The sequence below is a fragment of the Canis lupus genome, chromosome 16 (assembly GCF_003254725.2).
Source record: "Canis lupus dingo isolate Sandy chromosome 16, ASM325472v2, whole genome shotgun sequence".
Lineage (NCBI taxonomy): Eukaryota > Metazoa > Chordata > Mammalia > Carnivora > Canidae > Canis > Canis lupus.
This window is the reverse complement of record NC_064258.1, coordinates 11151267-11173916: the sequence shown is the minus strand read 5'-3', so window position 1 is coordinate 11173916 and position 22650 is coordinate 11151267. Positions and strand designations below refer to the sequence as shown.

Sequence of the window (22650 nt, the reverse complement as noted above, 5' to 3'; positions counted from 1 at the left end):
AAAAAAAAAGGAAAGTACCTTTACAAGAAAGATGCCCATCAGACACCACCTGGCCCAAAGGACCAAGTCAGCATGACCCTGTGTGGGACCCAATAATGTCTGTGCCCCTGGCGAGATGTCCAAGAAAGGACGCAGAGCCCCTCCTCCCCGCCTAAGTGGAAGTGACAACCATAAAGTTTTTACCTGGATCTACTCAAGACAAAGCCACACAGGGGGTAGCCTCCAGAGCTGGCCTGGATTGGAGAACTGCAGAAGCCTGGCTGGGGGAAGGGTCAGAGGAGACCAGGGATCCCAGGCCCCAGCTCGTAAGGCAGGCTGGACGTGGCAGGCTGAGTGCAGGCCACAGGGGGTGGGCTCCCCAGTGTGGCACCCTGGGGACCCGGGGGGGTTGCCCTGGTATTTGGGAGGCATCTGGGGCAGTGTCCAAGGGGGCAGCACCGGGGCGGGGGGGGGGGGCATGGGGGCAGCCAGGGCTCCCGCAGTGACACCAAGCCGGCGAAGCTCGAGGGCACACATCAAGGAGTGTGTAGGGCCTGGCAGCAGCTCAGGAAGTGTCTCTCCAGGGGCAGGAAGGAAATGCCCCCAATCGGGACAAGATCGTGTCATCTGTGAACGTGTATAAACGATCCTATAAACGATCTAAAATCCTTTCAAATACTGCTGACGGCCCACCTTCTCCACAGGTGTGTGATGAGCTGCATCTTCGGCAGCAGGGACCCCAAACAGTCGGGCAGGGGGCGCCATGGGGTTTTGGGGTCCCCAAGGCTGTGCTGAGGGCCACACGGGGAGCCCCTGTCGGACGGGCTCGGGGTGCAGGGTGGCCTAGCTTCTCCTCCAGGATCTACCGGGCCCCGGAGGCGGGGGGATTGGGAAGTCGGGATGCTAGTCCCGGGGCCCACATGATGGTCACTGTGATGAGGACAGTCACTGCGATGGGGCAGCAGCCTAGGGACCGGCCCTCTGCACTCCCTGCTCTACATCAACAATCCTGGATACTTGAGAGCCCTTTGGAGAGAACCTGCCAACCTGCAGGCGCCCAGGCCTTCAGGGCCCCACTCACCCCAGCCCCCAACCAGGCTCCAGCCCAGACCCCACCGCCAAACTTAGGAAATTGTATGTTTTCAGAACAAAATTTATTTATTTATTTATTTATTTATTTATTTATTTATTTATTTATTTATTTATTTTTTAAGGTTTTATTTACTCATTCATGAGAGACACACACAGAGAGAGAGGCAGAGACACAGGCAGAGGGAGAAGCATGCTCTCTGCAGGGAACCCGACATGGGACTGGATCCAGGGTTTCCAGGATCACACCGCGGGCTGCAGGCAGCGCTAAACCGCTGAGCCACCAGGGCTGCCCCAGAACAAAATTTTAATATTCTTTGCCACCGCAGTAATACATGTTCGCGTAACAAAAATAAGCAAAAAGAATAAACTTTACTGCTATCTCACCAGCAGAACAAAAACTATCTTTGCCGTCCGTTCTTCCTGCATTGTGCGCAATTCTACAAGAGCAACGGAAGCCACTCACATGGAGACGGACCAGCACCATGGGCCTCCTACCTCCTCCTGAGTCCCGGGGGTGGGGGTCACCCGCCTGCACCTCCACCGCCCCCCCCCCAGCTTTTTTGTGTCTCCCAGGGCTGCTCTACTGGCCGGCCTGGTCTCCTGGGGGACCCTCCAAGCCCATCTCTGGTTGGCTTGTAACCAATGGGACCCTCACTGTTGCCCCCACCTCCAGACATTTCCAAAGTCCCCAACCGTTGGGAATAGGTAGGAGCAGACATCTGGAAGGTGAGGGCAAAAGTCAGGTCACTGCTGGCCAGGGGACTCCCATACCCACAGGCCGGCACTGTAGCCTGATGCTTCAGCAATGCTGGTGGGCTAGGAGAGAAGGGCACGGCCCACACTATCCCCAGAACACCTCCAACACAGGACACACTCCCACCAAAGCAGAACCACCGGTGGCAACCATGGCCCGTTTCCACGTGGCATTCACTCCTTCCCTGTGGTTCTGTTACTGGGCCCTCAAAAAGGTCCCTCATTTGCAGAAGCAGCTGGGCACTTGCCTCTGTGGCCAGCTCGGTTTCCCTTCCCAACCACTGGCTGCAGTGGCCCTGGGCACTGTCTACAGTGCCACTCGTTCTTGGTAAATTCGGACATAGGCCACTTGTCCACCTGCCCTAACCCTGCACCTGGGTGCTCAGCCTACCTTTCTGCCCCTGACTGGGGTCCTTCCTCCCGCCCTCATCCCTAGAGCCTGTGAACGTCACTTCATAGGACAAATCCTGTGGCTACGGACTGGGAAAGGATTACCAGGGGGGCCTGGGGCATCCCAGAGAGGCTAGGGGACTTTAGAGACAGACCCACAAACAGCGATGCAGCCGCGGAAGCTGGGAATACAGGGAGGACCTTCTCCAGGGCCTCTGGGAGGATGTGCAGCCCTACCACACTTGGATTCAGGTGTAGGTCTCCAGGCTGGGAGAGAGGAACTTCTGTGGTGTTGGGCACCCTGCTTTGTGGTATCTCATTCCTGCACCTGCTTCCTCTGGGGCTCACAGCCTCAGATGTCCCCCCCACCCCCCGCCAATCAGGTCCATCAGCAACTGCACCTGACACCCAGGTTCACCACCCTTCAGGACAGCCTGTCTCCCTGTGGCTACCTGTCCTGTCTCTAGACTTGCTGTCCCCTCTACCTCCTGGACAATGGCCAGCCCAGGCTCAGTCCTTGGTGCTGCTCTGTGCCCACTGTACTTTGCTGTGGCTCCTGTGGCCCTGGGGCCCATCCACTGCCATCCTGGCCTTCCCTGAAGCCAGGCTGACCTGAGCCATGCAATTCTCGTTCTGAGTCTGCCTTGGCATATGCATGTGCACAGTGGGACTCTGGGTCCTACCCCAGGCCTGCTGATCCCACTCTTCCTGCAGGTCCTCCCCTGGCAGCCATCCTCAACCTCCTGCAGTGCCTGGCAACCAGCTTTCCACTTTCTGTCCCTGTGGGTTTCCCTGTTCTGGACACTTCGTGCATGTGGAATCACCCAGCAGGTGGTCCTTTGTATCCCCCTGCTTCACTTAATATTTCCCAGGTTCAGCCAGATGTGGTGTGGAGGGTTCGTGCCACATTCCTCTTTCATGGCTGAATAATATTCCATTATATGGTTGAAGACAGATGCTCAACTACTGAGTCACCCAGTGCCCTGCAGATCAGTTTTGAGAGCAATGCCATCTTAATGGTCTTCTGCCTCTTGATCCATGAACATGGGATGTCCTTCATGTGATTAGGTGTTTTTCTCTCTCTGTGTGTGTGTGTGTGTGTGTGTGTGTGTGTGTGTGTGTCAATTATAGTTCATAGTTTTCAGAATATACATTTCACACTTTTTTGGTAATTATTCCTGAGCATTTTATCACTTCTGATGCTGTACATGAGATTTCAATTTCATTTTCATTCTGTCCATTGCTATGGTCTAGAAATACACAGATTCTTAGGTAATGATCTTGTATCCTGCAACCCAGCTTGCTTCATTCTGTACTTCTACTAGTTTTGAAAGTGGATTTTGTAGGGTTTTCTTTATATGAGATCACATCATCTAAATGGAGATAGTTTTACTTCTTCCCTTCCAATCTGGATGTCTTTTATTTCATTTTCTTGCCCTGTTGCCCTGTGTGGGGCTTCCATACAATGTTGAACAGCACTGGTGATGAGTGCCTCCCTGGGATTCGGTGCGAGCCTGGCCATGGTCGTCCATCTTTGCCCATCCCTTGGTCAGCAGTGAGCCCTTTGAAGAGGAGCTCTGCCTGTGGTGTGCCTCTTCTCAGAGCTCATGGCTACACGCTCGACCCAGTGCCCCCTGCCTTCATCTCAGGGACGCTCTGTGCTCACCATGCTTGGGCCACACAGGCCATCCACTGACCCCAACCTCTCCGACTCCTTGTCTTTTCACTCCTTTGCTCTGTTCCCAGATTTTTACACAGCTTATTCCCTTATTTCCTCTGGGTCAGTGGCTCAGGACAAATTTGTACTCTTAACACTTATTTTTTTTAAATTTTTTAATTAATTAATTAATTAATTTATGATAGTCACAGAGAGAGAGAGAGAGGCAGAGACATAGGCAGAGGGAGAAGCAGGCTCCATGCACCGGGAGCCCGACGTGGGATTTGATCCCAGGTCTCCAGGATCGCGCCCTGGGCCAAAGGCAAGCGCCAAACCGCTGCGCCACCCAGGGATCCCATCTTAACACTTATTGATGGAGACTCTGACTTCCAGGAAGATGGAGATGTGCTTTCCCTGTTCTGCTAAGGACAACAAAAGCCTTAGACGTTACATATAAACACAACGCAAGAAGTCTCTGAAAAGAGGAAAGAAGGCAGACGGACTATGGACCTCAGAACCCAAGGAATGACCACTCAGTAAGTCCTCCAAGTTTTCTTTTCCTTGATGTTTCCCAGACTGGGTGCTGGAGGAGCTGGCAACCCAGAAACACCAACATGTGCAGACCATGGGGCTCCTGGAAGAGCCAGCTGTCTAGCCACAGGACCAAGAAAGGCGCAGCCAAGCAGGACAGAAAACTTTGAGACAATAACACCCCTACCCCAGGCAACACCACTACCCAAGCAAAGGCTGATTGGGGAGCCTAGACCTCCATCCTTAGCTGGCTTAAGTGTGGGAGCACTGCCCCCCAGTGAGCTGGTTTTAGAGGAGCACTTTTACCACTCTCTGTGGTAGCACAAACTCCAGGGGAGGCCATGTGAATACAGTCACCAGATGCTCATGCCCCTCCACTCCCTGCCATGGAGGTGAGAGTGGAGGCCCAGTGGGGAACAGGAACTCCTACACCAGCAACCGCAATTAGGAGACCTCCCCCACGGAAAGGAGGCCAAATGGGGAACACCTGCCATGGTATTATCCCATCTCCCACTGAAATGGAGTGAGAAGATGCCACTTAAAATAAAAATCCAGAGTCTCATAATACTCAAATGTCCAGTTTTCAAGAAAAGAAATCACTTATACCAAAACTTAGGAAGATATCAAACTAAATTTATGAAGATAATCAATAGATGCTAACACCAAAGTGAGAGAAATGTTAGAATTATCTGACAAAGATTTTAATTTTTTAAAAAGATTTTATTTATTTATTCATGAGAGACAGAGAGAGAGAGAGGCAGAGACATAGGCAGAGGGAGAAGCAGGCTCCATGCAGGGAGCCCGACGTGAGACTCCCAGGACTCCAGGATCACAACCCAAGCTGAAGGTGGCGCTAAACCGCTGAGCCACCCAGGCTGCCCTCTGACAAAGATTTTAAGCAGCCATAAGAGCACGCTTCAACAGGCACTTGTGAATACTCTCAGGACAAATATAAAAAACAGAATGCCTCAATAATAGAAGATATAAAGAAGAACCAAATGGAACATTTATTTTTTATTTATTTATTTTTTTAAATGGAACATTTAGAAGTAAAGAATGCAGTAACTGAAATTTAAAAACTCCATGGGTGGGCTCACTGGCAGAATGGACAGGTCAGAAGATCAGACAACTGGAAGGAACAACAACAGAAATTACCCAAACTGAACAACAGAGAGAAAATTGTTGGGAAAAAACAAAATAAAACAGAGCCCAGGGTCTTGTGGCACTATAACAAAAGGTCTAACATCTTAGTTTATCAGAGTCCTGGAGGTAGAGGTGAAAGGGCAGCTGGAAAGGCATCTAAGGAAAGTGGCTGAAAACATCCCAAATACAATAAAAGGTGGATACATACAGATTCAAGGTAAGCAAATCAAAAGTGGGTAAATCCAAAGAAACCAAGCCAAGACACATCATAAGCAAACCTCTAAGAATTGAATTCTAATACACATTATTCCATGCAGGACAGTTAAAACAAGAGATTTCTCATCAGAAACCAGGGAGGAGGGCAGCCCCGGTGGGTCAGCAGTTTAGCACTGCCTTCGGCCCAGGGCGTGATCCTGGGGATCCAGGATCGATTCCCGAGTTGGGCTCCCTCCGTGGAGTCTGCTTCTCCCTCTGCTTGTGTCTGTGCTTCTCTGTCTCTCTCTGTATCTCTCATGAATAAATAAATAAAATATTAAAAAAAAAAACAGGAAGGCCAGAAGAAAGTGGCACCTTTATCAAATTCTTTTTTTTTTAAAGATTTTATTTATTCATAGAGATGCAGAGAGAGAGAGAGAGAGAGAGAGAGAGAGGCAGAGACACAAGCAGAGGGAGAAGCAGGCTCCATGCAGGGAGCCCGACTTGGGACTCGATCCCGGGTCTCCAGGATCATGCCCTGGGCTGCAGGCAGCACTAAACCGTTGCACCACCAGGGCTGCCCACCTTTTCCAAATTCTAAAAGCAAAGAACTGTTAACTGAGAATTCTCTATCCAGCTCTATCTATCTATCTATCTATCTATCTATCTATCTATCTATCTATTCTCTATCCAGATCTATCTATCTATTTAATTCTCTATCCAGCTCTATCCTCTATTTTGGATATCCAGGACATCCAAAGTGTCCTTCAGGAATTACAAGGTGGCTGATTCATTCTTAGATGTAGGACAAGAGAATTTGTTACTAGTAGACCTACCCTAAAAGAATAGCTAAAACACATTCACTAACAGAAAGGAAATGATAAACCATCTTTGAACATCAGAAAGGAATAAACGACACAGACAGCAAAACATTTTTTATAAAAGATTTTGTTTATTTATTCATGAGAGAGAGAGGCAGAGACACAGGCAGAAGGAGAAACAGGCTCCATGCAGGGAGCCCGATGCAGGGCTCAATCCAGGGACCCGAGGACCACGCCCTGGGCTGAAGTCAGGCACTAAACTGCTGAGCCACCCACGGATCCCCAAAATGTGTTGTTAAATAAAATAGAACTGGGTCTTCTAAATTATCTTTGGTGGTGGAGCAGACCTACAAGACTGTCTGATGTGGTTCTAGATGACATTGAGAAAATGTTTAGGACAATTATATTTTAAAGGGCAAAGGAATGTACAAGAAGGTATGTTTTCTGCACTTTACTTGAACTGTTAAAATTATGACACCAATAGACTGTGATAAGTTCTGTATACATAATGTCATACCTAGAGCAACTACAAAAAGCTACACCATAGACAAATACCAATGGTCAAAAACACCATAAATAAAAATGGAATTACAAAAAATGTGTAACTCCTAGAAAGGCAGAGGAACGAGGATGGAGATTAAAATTAGAAAGAATAAACAGAAAACAAAAATTATATGGCATACTTATACTCTGACATGGTAACAATTACACTAAGTGTAAATGGTCTAAATATACCAATTAAAAGAGATTGGAAAAGTGGATAAAAAATACATGCTGCCTACAAGACTCTCACTTAAAAATCACATATAGGCAGGTTGAAAGTAAAAGGATGGAAAAAGATAAAGATATACATATACATGCAAATATTAATCAAAGAAAAGCAGAGACAGTTCTATCGTTATCAGATAAAGTAGATGTCAGAGCAAAGAGAATTACAAGCCAGAGAGGAACATTGCTCATGGTGCAATCCAGGGGTCCTGGGATCAAGTCCCACATCGGGCTCCCTGCATGGAGTCTGTTTCTCCCTCTGCTTGTGTCTCTGCCTCTCTCTCTCTCTCTCTCTCTCTCTCTGCATCTCTATGAATAAATAAATAAAATCTCTATTTAATGATCTACACTCCACCCAAGTATCTAGAAAAAGAAGAGCAAAAGAAACCAAAAGCAATTAGAAGAATTAAATAATAATAAAGACTGGAAATCAGTGAAACTGAAAACAGAAAAACTAGAGAAAACTCATGAAAAAAATCTGATTCCTTGAAAAGATCAATAACATTGATGAACCTTCAGCAAGATGGATAAAGAACACAGAACACACACAACTACAGACCAATATCCCTCATGAATCTAGAAGGAAATCCTTAGCAAATTATTATCAGATAGGACTTGACAATGAATAAAAGGAATTATACATCACGATCAAGAGGGACCCATGGCTGCTTGAATGCTCACATGTAACAGACTAATGGAAAAATACCACATGATTACATCAATCGTTGCTGGTAAAGCATTTGACAAAATTCAACACCTGTTTATGATATAGACTCTCAGAAAAATAGTCATAGAGTGGAACTTCTGGACTAGACAAGGAGAGTCTACAGAATTCCTGCAGTTCACAGCACACCACTCATTCCTGAGTGAAGCAGGGGACCTGTGGCAGGGACTGTCCAGCCTGGGGCACTCCCTCAGATGGCCACACCTGGCCTGGGTGTCAGCAGGACACCAGTTCTCTGGGGCGTTCCCCTGAAGGTCAGAGCAGAATGGGGGCAGGGGAGGGACATGGGGGCATGCTCTGTGTCTGGGCCAAGGGCCACCAGGGCCAGGGGGACCCTGGGCTGCGGCCCAGCTCTAGGCTGGGTGGACAGGGAGAGGGAGGGTCTGAGGCCAGATGGCCATCCCAGCCCCTCCCAAGCCAGGTGGCCAGGGGTTAGCAGAGGCTGGGGGCAGTGATGGGAGGGTTATTGGGGTGGGGAGGTGGCCCTGGGGGCAGGGGGTCAATGGTGTACATTTCTAATCACACAGTAAGTCCTGGAGTCCAGTGTGCAGCCTGGCAGTTGTGGTTAATGATACTGTATTGCATATGTGAAAGTTTCAAGAGAGTCAATCTTAAAGTATGTGTCAGTTAGGTGAGCTACTTGGCCATGATTCTGCAGAATGTACAAACACTGAGTCACTACGTTATACACCCAAAACCCATGTCATGTGTCACTTAGATCTCATTATAGAAAGGGCCTGGGGAGGCAGTGGGAGAGGGGCTGGGAGGTGGGGCGACCGTGTCCTGGCCCTTGCAGGCACTTGCTCAGCGGTCACTTGGAGATATTCTGGGCCTTGTGTGGCCTCGTGGGTACAGCGGGGCCTGAGATGGGAAGCGAGACAGGTGTAGTTCACTCCGGATGGCTTCCCATTCTGTTCAAGAAGTCCCAACTGAACGCTCCCTTGACGGGGAGCTCACTGCCCCAGCTAATTTCAGGCAGGAATAGGTTCGACACAGATTCCAATTACCTCTCTTTCCACTGGAGTAGATGGAATCAGCCCAGTGAGTGGGCACGCCACATAATACCTACCCTCCTGTGCCACCCCCAGGCCCTGCCCTGGCCCAGGCGCACCTGTACTGGGGCTGGAGCCTGCTGGGGCTTCACCTCCGCCAGCAGTTGGCTGGCTCTCTCCCACTTTCAAGCTGGCTGAGTGTTGAAAGTTCCTCTCCATCCAATAAAACCCAGACAACCCCCTCAGCACACCCAGGGACACTCATGTGCACAAAGTATGCTCATGTTCACAGGCACTCACGTGTGCTTGCACACACTTATCCTCCCTGACACTGCAGCTGAGCACGCGGGATGTTTGCCCAGACGTGAAGCTTCTTCCTTTGTGCGATCACGGGGCAGAGAGGACCGCAGGCTTAGCAGACGAGCTAACCTGGGAGGGCTGAGTGTTCCTGCTCCTGGCACAGCCTCTCCAGACCACACTCCAGACCACATGGCAGCACCCAGCACAGCCAGGGGTCTCCAGAGAAGGGGCTCCTGCTTCATTTTTGCCCTTTCTGGCCCTAATCCAGCCAGTCAACTGCGTCAGTCACAGGCGTGTTGCTCGTGTTCCCCGGACCCCCTGCCCAGGTCTGCTTGTGGGTGGCCATTGTCCCAGTAGGGCTGCAGGACCCTTGGGCCAGCTGCAGGGAGCATGCAGGATGTGGTGGAGATTACAAGCAGGGACCCAGGTGTGGCCTACAGGTTACGGCACACATCAGCCCCATGTCCATACCCAGGCCTTCCCCTGAGCTGCCTCTTGGAGCTGGGACACTGGGACCTGGGGGCCCTGCTGGCATAGTTGCTTCTCTGCAGAGGCCAAAGGAGCTACATAGGCCTTTAGAGGCACACTGGCTCAGGGCCCAGGTGCAGGCCATGGAGCATGGCTCTAGGTGGTGAGGGGAGGGGCCCTGGGAGCAGCAGAGGCTCAAGAAGCAGGTGCACAAGCACAGCTCTCACCCATGATACATGGCCAAGCAGTGAGGAGCTGCTTCCCAGGCAGGGTGGGGAGGCCTCGGTGGGTCTCTTCCGAGGGAGGACAGAAAAGAAGGACACGCAGACAGGCCCGAGGAGAATTTCGTTTATGGGACAAGCCAAATGCAATGCAAAGTTGTTTTTGTTCTTTTTTTTTTTAACCAAAATAAATAAATCAGATCTGTTCCTGTGATGGGTGAGGGGAGCTGCCCCCACAGCCCTGGCCCTCCTCTCCTCTCCTGACCAGCTGTGACACAGCACAGAAAAGAATGCTTCTGTCTCCACGGTGTCGGGGGAAATGGACATAGGAGTGGGCTGGGTGGGTGGTGGGAGGTGGGGGGCAGCTGCACCTTGGCTTGGCCGTGTACCCTGCACACCTGGTGCCACCTGGCCCCAGGTGGGTGAAGCATGCATGGCCCCCACGCATGGCCCGGAACCATCTTGAGGGACGGAAGTGGACACTGCAGAGAGCGGACCTGCCCTCTCTGTGCCAGGCCGGGGGTAGGCCCCCTCCTGCCAGCCGCCCCCAGCCGCCTTGCCAGAGCTCAGCCCACCCGCGACAGTTCCTTCTGAGGGCCCTGGGGCTGGAGGTGAAGAGGCAGCCACCTGGGTCCAGGTGCAGCAGCCCCCTTGCTGGGTGACAAGGACCGCCGATACCTGGGGAGGCCATGTGAGGCTGGTCCTGCGGGGGTGGGGGCTGGGGTGCAGCTGACCCTCTCAGGACACCTGCAGGGACTCCCTCTCCTCCTCCTGCTCCCCGTGGCCTCCGCAGAGGATGCACAGCTGGACAGAAGTCATAGCGCCTGAGGGGGCAGCCAAGCACACGGGGGATGGCAGCCTAACTGGTAAGCGAGGGGGGTGTGCGGTGCAGTGGAAGGGCAGAGGTGTGGGCAGCGCTGAGGCACTATTCTTTAGTTGAGAAGCGGGGGCGGCCGTGGCTGTGGAGGGCAGTGGCCCACGCGGCCTACGTGGCGTCTATGAAAAGTTCTTAAAGGCGTCCAGGTCGAAGGCCGTGTCCAGGAGACGCTGCAGCTCCGTGAGGTGGGTCTTCTTGTTGCCGGTGGCTGGAGCAGCGGCTGGGTCCCGGCCTGCATACCTGCAGGGGTGTTGGCAGGGGTCACGGAGGAGGTGATGGCAGAACCACGGAGGACCCAGTCCCCGCTGCTCTCCCAAGGCCCCACTCACCACACGGGCTTGGCGCGGCTGATGGTCGTCCGCAGCCTGGGCTTCACGTAGTCATAGTAGCCTTGGTTCTTGTGCTCCTCCTGGCACCAGGCCAGCTCGGCATTGGGGTACTTCTGTACCTCCCGCAGCAGGAGGTCAAAGGGGAACGGGGACAGCTGCGGGGAGAGAGTGCGGGGTCTGGTCAGGAGGGGCACATTCAGGGGCCCCTGATAACCCGGGGGACGCCAGCACACCTGCCCTCACCTGTTCAATCCTGGTGATGGCCACTTGCTCTGCCATGCCTCGCGCCTTCCGCTCGCGGGTGAGGTCGTAGTACACCTTGCCCGTACAGAACAGAAGTCTCTTGACGTTCTCCGGGTTCTGGGCTGCGAGGCCATCTTCGGGGATGACCCGCTGGAAGTGCGTTCCTACGAGAGGATCCCCGCAGCCGGGGGTTCTCTCAGGACCTGGTGGAGAACACCTGGGACCCTCCCACTGCTGCCCTGCATGGGCGGGGTCCCCCAGGCAGGGCTGTGACCAGGGCTGATGCCAGAGTACATAGCTCCTCGCAAACACCAGCCTCGGATGTGACCGAGAGCGCCCTGAGGAGCACGTCACGTGCAGTGCACAGTAGGCACACCAGTTCCTTCTTCCGAACAGCCCATCCCGGATGCCCCGTACGACAGTCTGATCACTCTGCTCAGACTCTCCACAAGTTTACAAATCCTGAAGCCTTCCACACAACTGGACAAATACCCAGATTCCCATTGCTGGGCTGGGCCCCATAACCAGCTGCCTTCAGGAAGTAGCATCCAGAAATGGGTCTCACTTGGTGATATGCACACAACACACGCATGTTCGTGCTACAGAAGGACACTTCCCCCACGCAATACAGGTCAGATCTGAAAGGCCCACCATGAATGTAATGCTCAGGGGTGCGAGACAGGGAGACCCATGTCACTGCTCTCATGCAGCCTGGTACCAGAAGCCCCAGCCAGAGCAGTTGGGGAGAAGGAAGAGAAAAGGCCTCTAACTTGTAAAAGAAGAGATAAAATTATCTGTGTGTGGATGACATGATATTGTATGTAGAAAACCCCCAAATTAGAAGAGATGAACTCAGCAAAGTTGCAAATCAAAAAAAAATCCACATTCAGAGCTCAGAGGCATTTCTGCACACTAACAACAAACCACCCAAACGTGAATAAGAAACTCCATTTGCAATGGCATCAAAAGGAATAAAATACTTAAGGATCAAGAGAGGGAAGGCGTGCACATTGTGTTCACGGGCGGGCAAGCCTGCTGCTGTTACAACGTCGGTAGTCCTCAGAGTGACCTACACATTCGATCCTACCAGAACCCGAGTGGTGTCTTCTGCAGAGACAGAGAAATCCTTCCTAACACGCATGGATTCGTAAAGGCCCCTGAAGAGCCAGAATGATCTTACAACAGAGGAGCACGGTTTCTGATGTCAGAAGCCAGCACAGAGCTACAGTGCCCGGATCAGTGAGGCCCCAGCTTGCCGACTGGGACAGGAAGCCCAGAAGTAAGCCCAGCACACACGACATCTTTGTGACGAGGGAGCCAAGACCATTCAGTAGGGAAGGAAAAGGAGTCTTTGCAAAGAACGTTGGGAAAACTGGACATCCACATACAAAGGACTAGTACACCACAGAAAAGTTAATCCAAAATACGCTAAGGACTTCAACACAGGAACTACAATAATAACACTCTTAGAAGAAAAGAGAGCAAACACTTCAGAACCCTGGATGTAACAGTGATCATCTGGGTGTAAACAGAAAAAGAGACTTCAAGAGACAATACACAGGGGGGCGCTTGGGTGGCTCAGCTGGTTTAGTGTCTGACTTTGGCTCAGGTCATGATCTCAGAGTCCTGGGATTGAGCCCCACATCGGGCTTGCTGCTCAGCAAGGAGTCTGCTGCTCCCTCTCCCTCTAACCCTCCCTCGTCCCCCAGCTCTCTTTAGAATAAATAATTTTTAAAAAGATTTTATTTATTTATTCATGAGACACACACAGAGAGAGAGAGAGAGAGAGAGAGAGAGAGACAGGCAGAGGGAGAAGCAGGCTCCATGCAGGGAGCCCGACGTGGGACTCAATCCCAGGTCTCCAGGATCAGGCCCTGGGCTGAAGGCGGCACAAAACCGCTGAGCTACCAGGGCTCCAGGGCTGCCCAGAATAAATAAAATCTTAAAAAAAAAAAAAGAGGCAACACACAAAAATGAGAAAACAGCTGTAAGCTCTCTGATGTCAGATTAGTATCCAGCTTATAGAAAGAACTTCTAAATATCAACACCAACACAAAGAATCCAAAGAAATCAGGCAAAGGACAGAAGAGATGCTTCTCTGAAGCAGATACCTAGCCAGCCAGCAGACACACGAGAGGAGGCTCGCCATCACTGTCAGCAGGGAAACACAAGTTAAAACCACAAGGTATGGCTTCACGGGCAGTAGCATGGCCATGATAAACACACACCAAGAGCCAGTGTGGACATGGAGAAGCTGGAGACCTCCAGAGTGTGGGTAGGGATGTCAAAAGGCACAGCTGCTGGGGAAAACCACACAGAGGTTCCTCAATGACCTAAAAACAGAACCACTGTAGGATCCCGCAGTGCCACCCCTGGGGATATGCTCAAAGGGACCAAACGTGAGTTCTCCAAAGGTATCTACACACCCAGCTCACGGCAGCATCAATCACAATCACTCCCAAGTGGAAGCGACCGATGTCCACTGACAGATAAACAGGTAACACGAGTGTTTCGTCCGCACATTGGAGTAGCATTCAGCCTTAAACCTGAAAGGGGTCCTGACACCTGCTGTGATGTGAGTGGACCTGGAGACACAGCGACACCTGTTGCCCTCCTGCCTGTACTTACTTGAGAGGCCTCTCATGGCTAGACCAGAGACAGTAAGTGGGATGGAGGATCTCTGGAGGTGGCCACACAGCTGTGAGCATGCTTAAGTCTCATGAGCTGCACATGCGGAAACACTTATGTTTAAATTTTATGTGTATTTCACCATAATAACGATAAATGGGAACACAAACCAACCAAGCAGGGCTTCACCCTAATTGGAGATTTAGGAGGCACCCCCGGCCAGGTGAGCCTGGGGATGGGGGGCCTGCTCCATGCTGTGTCCACTGCCTGCCATCAGGGTGGGATCTCAACGCTGTGGGCCTCGCTGCATGTCCCCCAGGAGCAGCGGCCAAGCAGCAGGGGAAATGAGTTCAGACTTGCTTCCTGCCTCTACAGGAGGCCTGAGGCATGCCCAGGTGAAGACTGCAGACCCGGTGAGCAACTCACAAGCAAGCTCCAATTTGTGGCCTGTTGTGTTCACTGGTCTTTATCCGATGACCAACGATGTGGCAAGGGCCACAGTGAGACTGTCATGTACAGGTCCCAAGCCTCACACCCACCTGAGAGCATCTCATCGAAGCTGGTTCTGGCCTCAGGGTGCCGCAGCAGAGACTTGGGGGTGAAGATGATTAGCTGGAACAGAGTAGCATAGGCTGTGATGGATAAGGCCCCACAGATTCTGGAAGGCATGGCGAGGACGGCCCCGACTCATCCCCAGGCTGGGGACCTGGTACTGTGCCCCACCCCCAGCTCTGCGGGCAGGAGCTGCTGGGATGCTGCTGCTTCCCATTCAGCCATGTGTGTACTCCTCTGGGACCTCTTCCAGTCTGCTCTGAGCCCCAGTGCCACTTCCCTGTACCCAGCAAAGAGCCCCCACCTCTCTTCAGGGTCCCCACCCAGAACCAGGGCTGTCTCGACCCAGGGTCCCTTCACACACACACTTCTACTCACCCTTCAACACCCTGCCCAGGAGTCTGCTGGTTGGGACCCTTCTAGGGCTCACCCCCTCTTCTACTACCCGCTCACACGTCCCTCTTCCCAATAAACGGGGGCTTGGACTCTGTAGGCCAGGCCTCTGAGCAGGGTCCCCCACAACTGACCGGCTTCCGGAAGGGCAGGAGAATCTGACGACGCAGCACATGGAAGAAGTTGCCAGGGGTGGAGCAGTTGACGACAACCCAGTTGCAATCATACAGCTGGTTTATGTCAAAGTTGGCTTCTTCCAGGTTCTGCAGCTCGAGGGAGAGGCCAGAGGCCAGGCAGCACTGAGCACCTACCGTGGGACTTGGGGGCAGAAGCCCCAGCCTCAGGGCTCTCCTGCCCTTGCTCTGTCCACTATACCCTCCACTCCTCTGGAGACCTCGGCCACGCCTGGACCTTGGTTCTACCTACAGCCATGTCCGGTTCACCTTAGAAACCAACTCCCTAGGGACACGGGGGTGGCTCAGTGGTGGAGCATCTGTCTTTGGCTCAGGGCGTGATCCCGGAGTCCTGGGATCGAGTCACGCACCAGGCTCCTTGCAGGGTCCCTGTTTCTCCCTCTGCCTACGTCTCTGCCTCTCTGTGTCTCTCAGGAATAAATAAAATCTTAAAAAAAAAAAAAAAAAGGGGGAACCAACTCCCAGTTACTTTGTTCCAAGTCTTAAAGCTCTACTGAAGCCAGCCCAGAGGGCTCCACGTTCTTTCCTCTAAGTCATCTGCCTGAACCCAATGCAGTCGCTTGTCACGCAGCAGCACAAAGGAGACTCGCACTTTTGGGGGGGCCAGCAGGAACCGCCCTCCCGTCACCCCCATGAGGCCTGGGTGCAAAGCAGCGGTGCCTGTGGCGTGACCGCTCTGCTCACCGGCAGGACGTCTGGGTCATCATTGCACATCTGCAGGAACCGCTCTGGCCGGGCGGAGGAATGTTCCGGGCCCTGGAACCGGAACACAAATTATGGTTTGGGAGCTCTGCAGAAGGGGGGAGATATACTTGCCACATCTCTTCCTTCACAAACTCTGGTCATTTCTGGTCTGAAATACGCTGAGTCGCATAGACCCGCTGGCATTTCAACTTTTTCCCCTCCCCAAGAGGTTGGATGGGCACTTCCACGTCGGGAAGGTTTCCAAACCCCAGTCCTGAGATGGTGTCCCACAGGGCCTCTGCAGTGAGGAGAGTCCCCACAGACCCACGGCAGGGGCGGGGAGGGGAGCAGGACCGGACGCCTGCTCCTGGGGATGGAGGCAGACCGGACTGCACCATGCCAACTTCTGGGGCCAGAGTCCTAGGCTTGGTGGGGAGGGCTGGGGGGCTCACCATGCCCTCCATGCCATGGGGGAGCAGCAGCACAATGCCATTCTGTCGCACCCACTTGGCCTGTCCTGGGCAGATGAACTGGTCTATGATGCACTGGGCCGTGTTGTGGAAGTCACCAAACTGGGCCTCCCAGAGGACCAGGGCATTAGGGCTGGCCATGGCAAAGCCCAGCTCGAAGCCTGTGGAACGAGGAGGCCTGAGTCAGCTGGCGGGCGGGGAGGGGGCTACTGTGGGATACAGTGGTGGAAGGAGGGCTTGTGGGCTGGGGCACTCACCCAGGACCCCGTACTCAGAGAGAGAGCTGTTGCACACGGTGTAGGGGGCCTGGTTGGGCCAGAGGTGGTTCATGGGAATGCAGGTCTTCTTGTCCACGTTCTGGTCGTGGAGCACGTGGTGGCGGTGGCTGTGGCACAACAGCACAGATTAGAAGGTGGGAGCACCTGTGCTGTGCCCTGACACACAGACCCAAGAGGCAGCTACTTGCTGCAGTGGCCACTTCTCCACAGAAGTGTCAACGTCTGAGCAGGGGAAGAGTGCTTGCAGGCCGACACAGGATTTTCTTCTCTAGAGAAACACCAGAGCCCTCCCTTTTGGTGCCAAAAGAATCCTGAGAGAATTACCTAAAGGTGCCTCGCTCCACATCCTGGCCGCTTAGCCGGATATGGATGCCCTCCTTCAGGAGGGACCCGAAAGCCATGTACTCCGCCAGAGCCCAGTCCACGGTCCTGTTCTTCACCATCTCCCCGCGGGTCTTCAAGATCCGGCTCAGCCCTGCACAGACAGGGTGCTCAGCAGCCACCGGGCATACCAGCGGGGGACAAGAGCAGTAGCTCCTTCGGCCTGGCCAGCAGCTGTGATGGCCCACCCTTTCCTCTGTCACGGGGGTGGAGGACCATGCTGAGCCAGTCCCGTGCTGGAGAGAAGTCCACGGACATGGCCCAACACTTCCACAGGTCAGTGGGCGTCCTCACCTCCATGAATGGTGAAGTTCTCCACGGGCACGGAACTGGCCACGTTCCCAATGTGTGTCAGAATGTCCTCCGTCAGGCCTGTGGAGGGGCAGGTCATGCTCCTTGGCTGTCCGTCCAGGGTGAAGAAGCCTAGGACAGGGAGACAAGCTGACACATGGCCGCCACTCTTCTAGAAACCAACTGTAGCCCACAGGGGTGTGGTGGGGGTGGAGGAGAGGGGCAAAGGCGATGCTCTTCACTCACCGGGCCAGGGGGAGTCCAGCCAGTGCTTGATGTGCAAGATCTTCTCGTCCTTGGACCTGGTGAAGGCCTCCTCGCAGATCTTATCATACTTGGAGATCTCCTCCTGTGGGGTCAGGCATAGCACAGCCATTAGGGGCGCTCTGCATAGGGTACCCCACCCACCACAGCGCACCTGACTCTGCTGGCCCCCCATGTGTACGACGGCTCTGAGGCCTGCCAGAAGCCTGCTGTGTTCTCATCTTTATCCCTAGCATCTGCTTTGTGTCTAGGGGCTGCAGACCTGCTTGAGGTCAGATGCCCTGTCCCTGCCTGGTCTCTGTCCACCCCTCCTGGATTGGAACCGGGGACTTACCTCGTACTCCGGCTGGTTGACCACACCCTGGGACACCAGCAGCTCTGCATACTTCTGCAGCACGGGCTTCTGCTTGCGGATCTGCTTGTACATGAGTGGCTGCGTGAACATGGGCTCATCCATCTCGTTGTGGCCGTTGCGCCGATAACACACCTGGACACAGCCCAGACATGTTGGCATCAGAGACCCACCAGCACCAGCCTGCTCTCCTGCACCGTGCGCCCTGTTGTCCCTCCTCTACAATTCGGGTCCTGCTGAAATCTCCTTTATGCCAGAGTCGCCACCACAGGAGATGAAACCAGTGACCTGAGGACACCCTGACACAAGACCTGAACTACCTTCCTTCCCGGCAGGGCCCTAGGATGTGGGTGGGTCTGCCTCGAGTGGGAGCCCACTGCTCCTCTCCCAGACACAGATGGAGGCTGCTCACCAGGTCCACTACCACGTCCTTATGGAAGGTGCTCCGCCACTCGGCCGCCACCTTGCACACATACATGACAGCCTCTGGGTCGTCCGAGTTCACGTGGAAAATGGGCGCATTCACGACGCGGGCCACGTCAGTGGGGTAGGGTGAGGAGCGGGCCATGCGTGGGTCAGTGGTGAAGCCGATCTGCAAGAGACACACTGCTGGGCGGGGCTGGGCAAGGTGGATGGCACTCCACTGGCCCAGCGGGGCCGGGTCAGACAGGTGGGGCTGGGCGGGGTTAGGCTGGGTGGGGTGGGTGGAGCACCACTGTCTTAGCTGCCTCCTGGCTGCACCTGCCCTACTTGGTCCCCAAATGGCTACTCAGGTGGTTTATTAAAAACTGTTTTGTTGTTTCCTATTCTGCGAATAAACTTCATATGTTCAACACATAGAGTTTGGAAGACAGGATTAAAAAATTAAAGTTAATTTAAACAAAGTTACATATCTTTCCACCAGGTACAGGGTAAACACCTTGATGTCTTTCTTTGCACATATACAGCTAATATATATTAAAAATTTCAGAGGCTGGTCTATAACCCAGCAGTTTCTTCATTTAACACTGTAAGCACTATTTTGTCTTTCTTTTCTTTTCTTTTCTTTTTTTTTCTTCCTTCCTTTCCTTTCCTTTTCTTTCTTTCTTTTCTCTTTCTTTCTTTCTTTCTTTCTTTCTTTCTTTCTTTCTTTCTTTCTTTTTTTCTTCTTTCTTTCAAGATTTTATTTATTCATGAGAGACAGAGACACACACACACACACACACACAGGCAGAGGGAGAAGCTGGCTCCATGCAGGGAGCCTGACGTGGGACTCGTTCCCGGGACTCCAGGATCACACCCTGGGCCAAAGGCAGGCACTAAACTGCTGAGCCACCCAGGGATCCCCATCAGCACTGTTTTCTTTGAAAGGAAAATTTAAAGCTTTCATGATCATCCTTACTTTGTCTATATTTGTATTTCTATGACCTATATCTCCTATTGACTTCTAGGAAATGCCTCACACGCACAGTGTGACAATACCATAGTGGTCACACATGAGCGCCTCCAAACCTCTGTGCCAACATGACCTGCTTCTGCTGCAGCGACTATCCTCTTAGGCTTGTCCCAACTTTACAATTTTGATACAATTTCAGAGTGGAGAAAGTTGAAAGAATAACACAAATAACTCCCATACACTCTTTACTCAGATTTGGCATTTGTTGCCTTTTGTCTTTTACCATCCATGCTCCCTCCCTCCACACGCGTGCGACACAGGACGTAGGTGGTAGTCCCCATTTGCTAAAACAGGGATGTTCCCTGAGCAGCCTAATCAATTCCATGTCCCAGACTCCACACACACACGCCCCCACTCTGTGCCCTCTCTTGTTTCCCTTTCATCTGGAAGACTCCCCACCTTTCTTGATTTTCATAGCATTGGCATCTGTCCATTTTACTGGTGGTGGACACGTTCCCACACAGGTCTGCTCCAGCAAATACGGAGCTCACTTGCGTTCACTCCCAGGAAGGGAACGCTGAGCCACAGGCTGCGAGCCTGTGGATGTCTGCAAATGCCAGCAAGCTTCTCTTCTGTTGCGAGTGTGCCATTCAAGTTCCAGCCAGTGGCAAGTGAGGGCCCCACACTGCCTTTCACCAAACTGTGACTCTGTCTCCATGGTATTAAATGTTTTGATGATTATATAGCACTGCTTCCTATGGTTTTGCCGAAATATATGCCAAGACTTCTACTGTCAGACATATGGCTTATTTTCTACTTTTGTAAGCAGTACCATTATGGTTTTGACAAACATAGAAAAGCATTTAGCATCTGATGGCTTCCTCAGGAGAGAATTTCTGGTCAAATCGTAGATACATCCATAGAGAAACAAGAGCATCAGGAAAACAGCCACTTCATCTCTCGCTACATATCTTACTGACCTGGTCTCACACTGTGTCATGATCTGTGGCATCAAAATATCAATGAAGAGACTGAAGAAAACATGAGCAAAACCACAGCTCCTAAAGATGTCTGGGAATTCCCATGGTTTTTACAATCTCCTTTATCACATTGACTAAAGAGAAGATTAGAAATGATCAGAAACCAATGAGAACATTAACAAATGATGTACCAGGGAGAATTCTGATGAACACGTCTTGAACAATCTCATCACCCACCTGGGTCTCCTCATTCAGGGAGATGAATGTGGGGAACTATGAGTTCGTGACCACAATTTGCATGTTGCTTATAGAACCTCGCTGGAAGTGAACTGCTTTGACAGGTTTTGACCTGAGTCCACCAGCCGCCCTCCCCCTCAGGACCCACAACAGTTATCAGCATCTGTGTCTTCAAGCACATATGGATGTACGCACACGCATGAGGAGACAGAGGTGTGCTCTGCAAGCATGGGCACCTCTGTGGGTGGTGGGTGTGCACACACACAGACACAGGGAGATGGGTGTGTACACACTCTGCCCGCTACTTTCTCCCTATGGAATCCATCTCGTAGACCATTTCAACAGTACACAGACCCCAGTCTTTTAAATAGTTTCACTGCACCGCGTTAATCACTACAGTTAACTCACACCGTGGCTATTTACGCACCAGGCACTATTCTGAGCATTTTATATATATTAACTTTCATGTGCTTTGTAACACACATATGGGTACACCATAGACTATTTAACCAGCTCCCTGTTGATCTAGTGATGAAAATTTTTATTTCTGGTCTTAGAGCATCAGCGATGTCTTTAAAGACATCTCTCAGCAAACATCTGGTAGTGAGTGCTCCAGTGGGAATACCCCACTAAGTGGAACTGCAGGTTTGAGAGCCAGAGACCCCGAAGTCAAATGGTTAACTCTTGCCATCCCTGGCTAGAGCCCTGTCTCCTTCATCCTGCAGCTGGACCCTGGCAGGTTTGAGAGCCAGAGACCCCGAAGTCAAATGGTTAACTCTTGCCATCCCTGGCTAGAGCCCTGTCTCCTTCACCCTGCAGCTGGACCCTGGCTGGAACAAATCTGATTGCTCAAAGCTCTTCTGGTCACTCAACCGAGACCTGGTTTCTAGTAGTTGCTATCCATTGGTGCTGACTCTGCCATCACATTCTTGCTACATGAATCATTGGTTTTGATGAAAACAGCTCTCAGGCTTTTAGAGGTCTTCCAGCTTCCTGGGTCATTCCTGGTGGGGTAGTTTCCAGACGCTATGCCATCCTATGACACTCTCCCCTGGACACGGTCTCACTTAAGTGCAACCAAAATCCTTCACAATCTTTCATAAGAAGTTTGACAAACCCATGGCTGACCTACACTGTATCTGTTTAATGAGGTTCTTAAATTGGAATGTTATTAAACATTTATATTGCAAAGAAGGAAAGTTTCAAGTCAGTGATCTAAGAAACCAGGAAGAGGAGGCTAAATTAAATCCAAAGCAAGCAGAAGGGAAGGGATAACAAGGAGTAGAAATCAATAAACCAGAAAAACAGGAGCACACAGAAAATGCAATGAACCCAAAGCTGATCCTTGGAAAGCAACAACAAATCTACAGCTAGACCAACTAAGAAAAAAAGAGAAAAGATATGAATTATCAGTATCAGGAATGAGAGAAGGGATATCAGTACAGATTCCAGTAAACTTCCAAACTCTAGGACCATAAATTCTACAACTTAAATGAAAGAAGTCACCACAGCCACTTGAGAACAAACTCATAACCTGGATAGTCCTACATTTATTAAAGATACTGAGTTTATATATAAATATATATTTATACATATAAATATATATATAAATATATATATAAAATATATACATTAAAAATATATTTTTAAGGTGTGTGTGTGTTTAAGATTCTAGTTATTTATTTGAGACAGAGAGAGAAGGAGAGAGAGAGAGAGCAAGCATGCGCACTCAGGGGCGAGGGCAGAGGGAGGAGCAGACGCCCCGCTGAGCAGGGAGCCCAACAAGGGACTCCATCCTAGGACCCTGAGACCATGATCTGAGTCAAAAGCAGAGATTTCACCCACTGAGCCCCCCAGGGGCTCTAACAAAAGATTTAAGTAAGATTGGAATCTCAACACAAAATCCAAGATGTCCTGGTTTCATTTGAAAACCAACAACCTAGCTTGAATGAGAAAAAGTGATCATCAGAAGCTAACACCAAGATGACACAGATGTTAGAATTATCTGACAAAGACATTAAAAAGATGTCATAAAAATGCTTTGATGAAAATTATGAACATGCATGAAACGCATGAAAAAATAAAAAT

General features: G+C 51.4%; 1 protein-coding gene across 4 annotated transcripts in view; it reads right to left on the bottom strand.

The window, feature by feature from the left end:
* Positions 1 to 10146: 10146 nt before the first annotated feature.
* OGDH (oxoglutarate dehydrogenase) overlaps positions 10147 to 22650 on the bottom strand; it is a 69191-nt gene continuing 56687 nt past the window's right edge. For all 4 annotated transcript variants that reach the window (XM_025433692.3, XM_025433704.3, XM_025433690.3 and 1 more), the window contains 13 exons: positions 18383 to 18562; positions 17953 to 18105; positions 17601 to 17703; positions 17358 to 17486; positions 17007 to 17157; positions 16662 to 16789; positions 16387 to 16565; positions 15935 to 16006; positions 15191 to 15319; positions 14651 to 14723; positions 11484 to 11647; positions 11241 to 11395; positions 10147 to 11151 (listed from right to left, as the gene is read on the bottom strand). In XM_025433692.3, coding sequence (XP_025289477.1) covers positions 11031 to 11151; positions 11241 to 11395; positions 11484 to 11647; positions 14651 to 14723; positions 15191 to 15319; positions 15935 to 16006; positions 16387 to 16565; positions 16662 to 16789; positions 17007 to 17157; positions 17358 to 17486; positions 17601 to 17703; positions 17953 to 18105; positions 18383 to 18562 — 1737 coding nt within the window. In that variant the 3' untranslated portion in view covers positions 10147 to 11030. The remainder of the gene's footprint in view (positions 11152 to 11240; positions 11396 to 11483; positions 11648 to 14650; positions 14724 to 15190; positions 15320 to 15934; positions 16007 to 16386; positions 16566 to 16661; positions 16790 to 17006; positions 17158 to 17357; positions 17487 to 17600; positions 17704 to 17952; positions 18106 to 18382; positions 18563 to 22650) is intronic.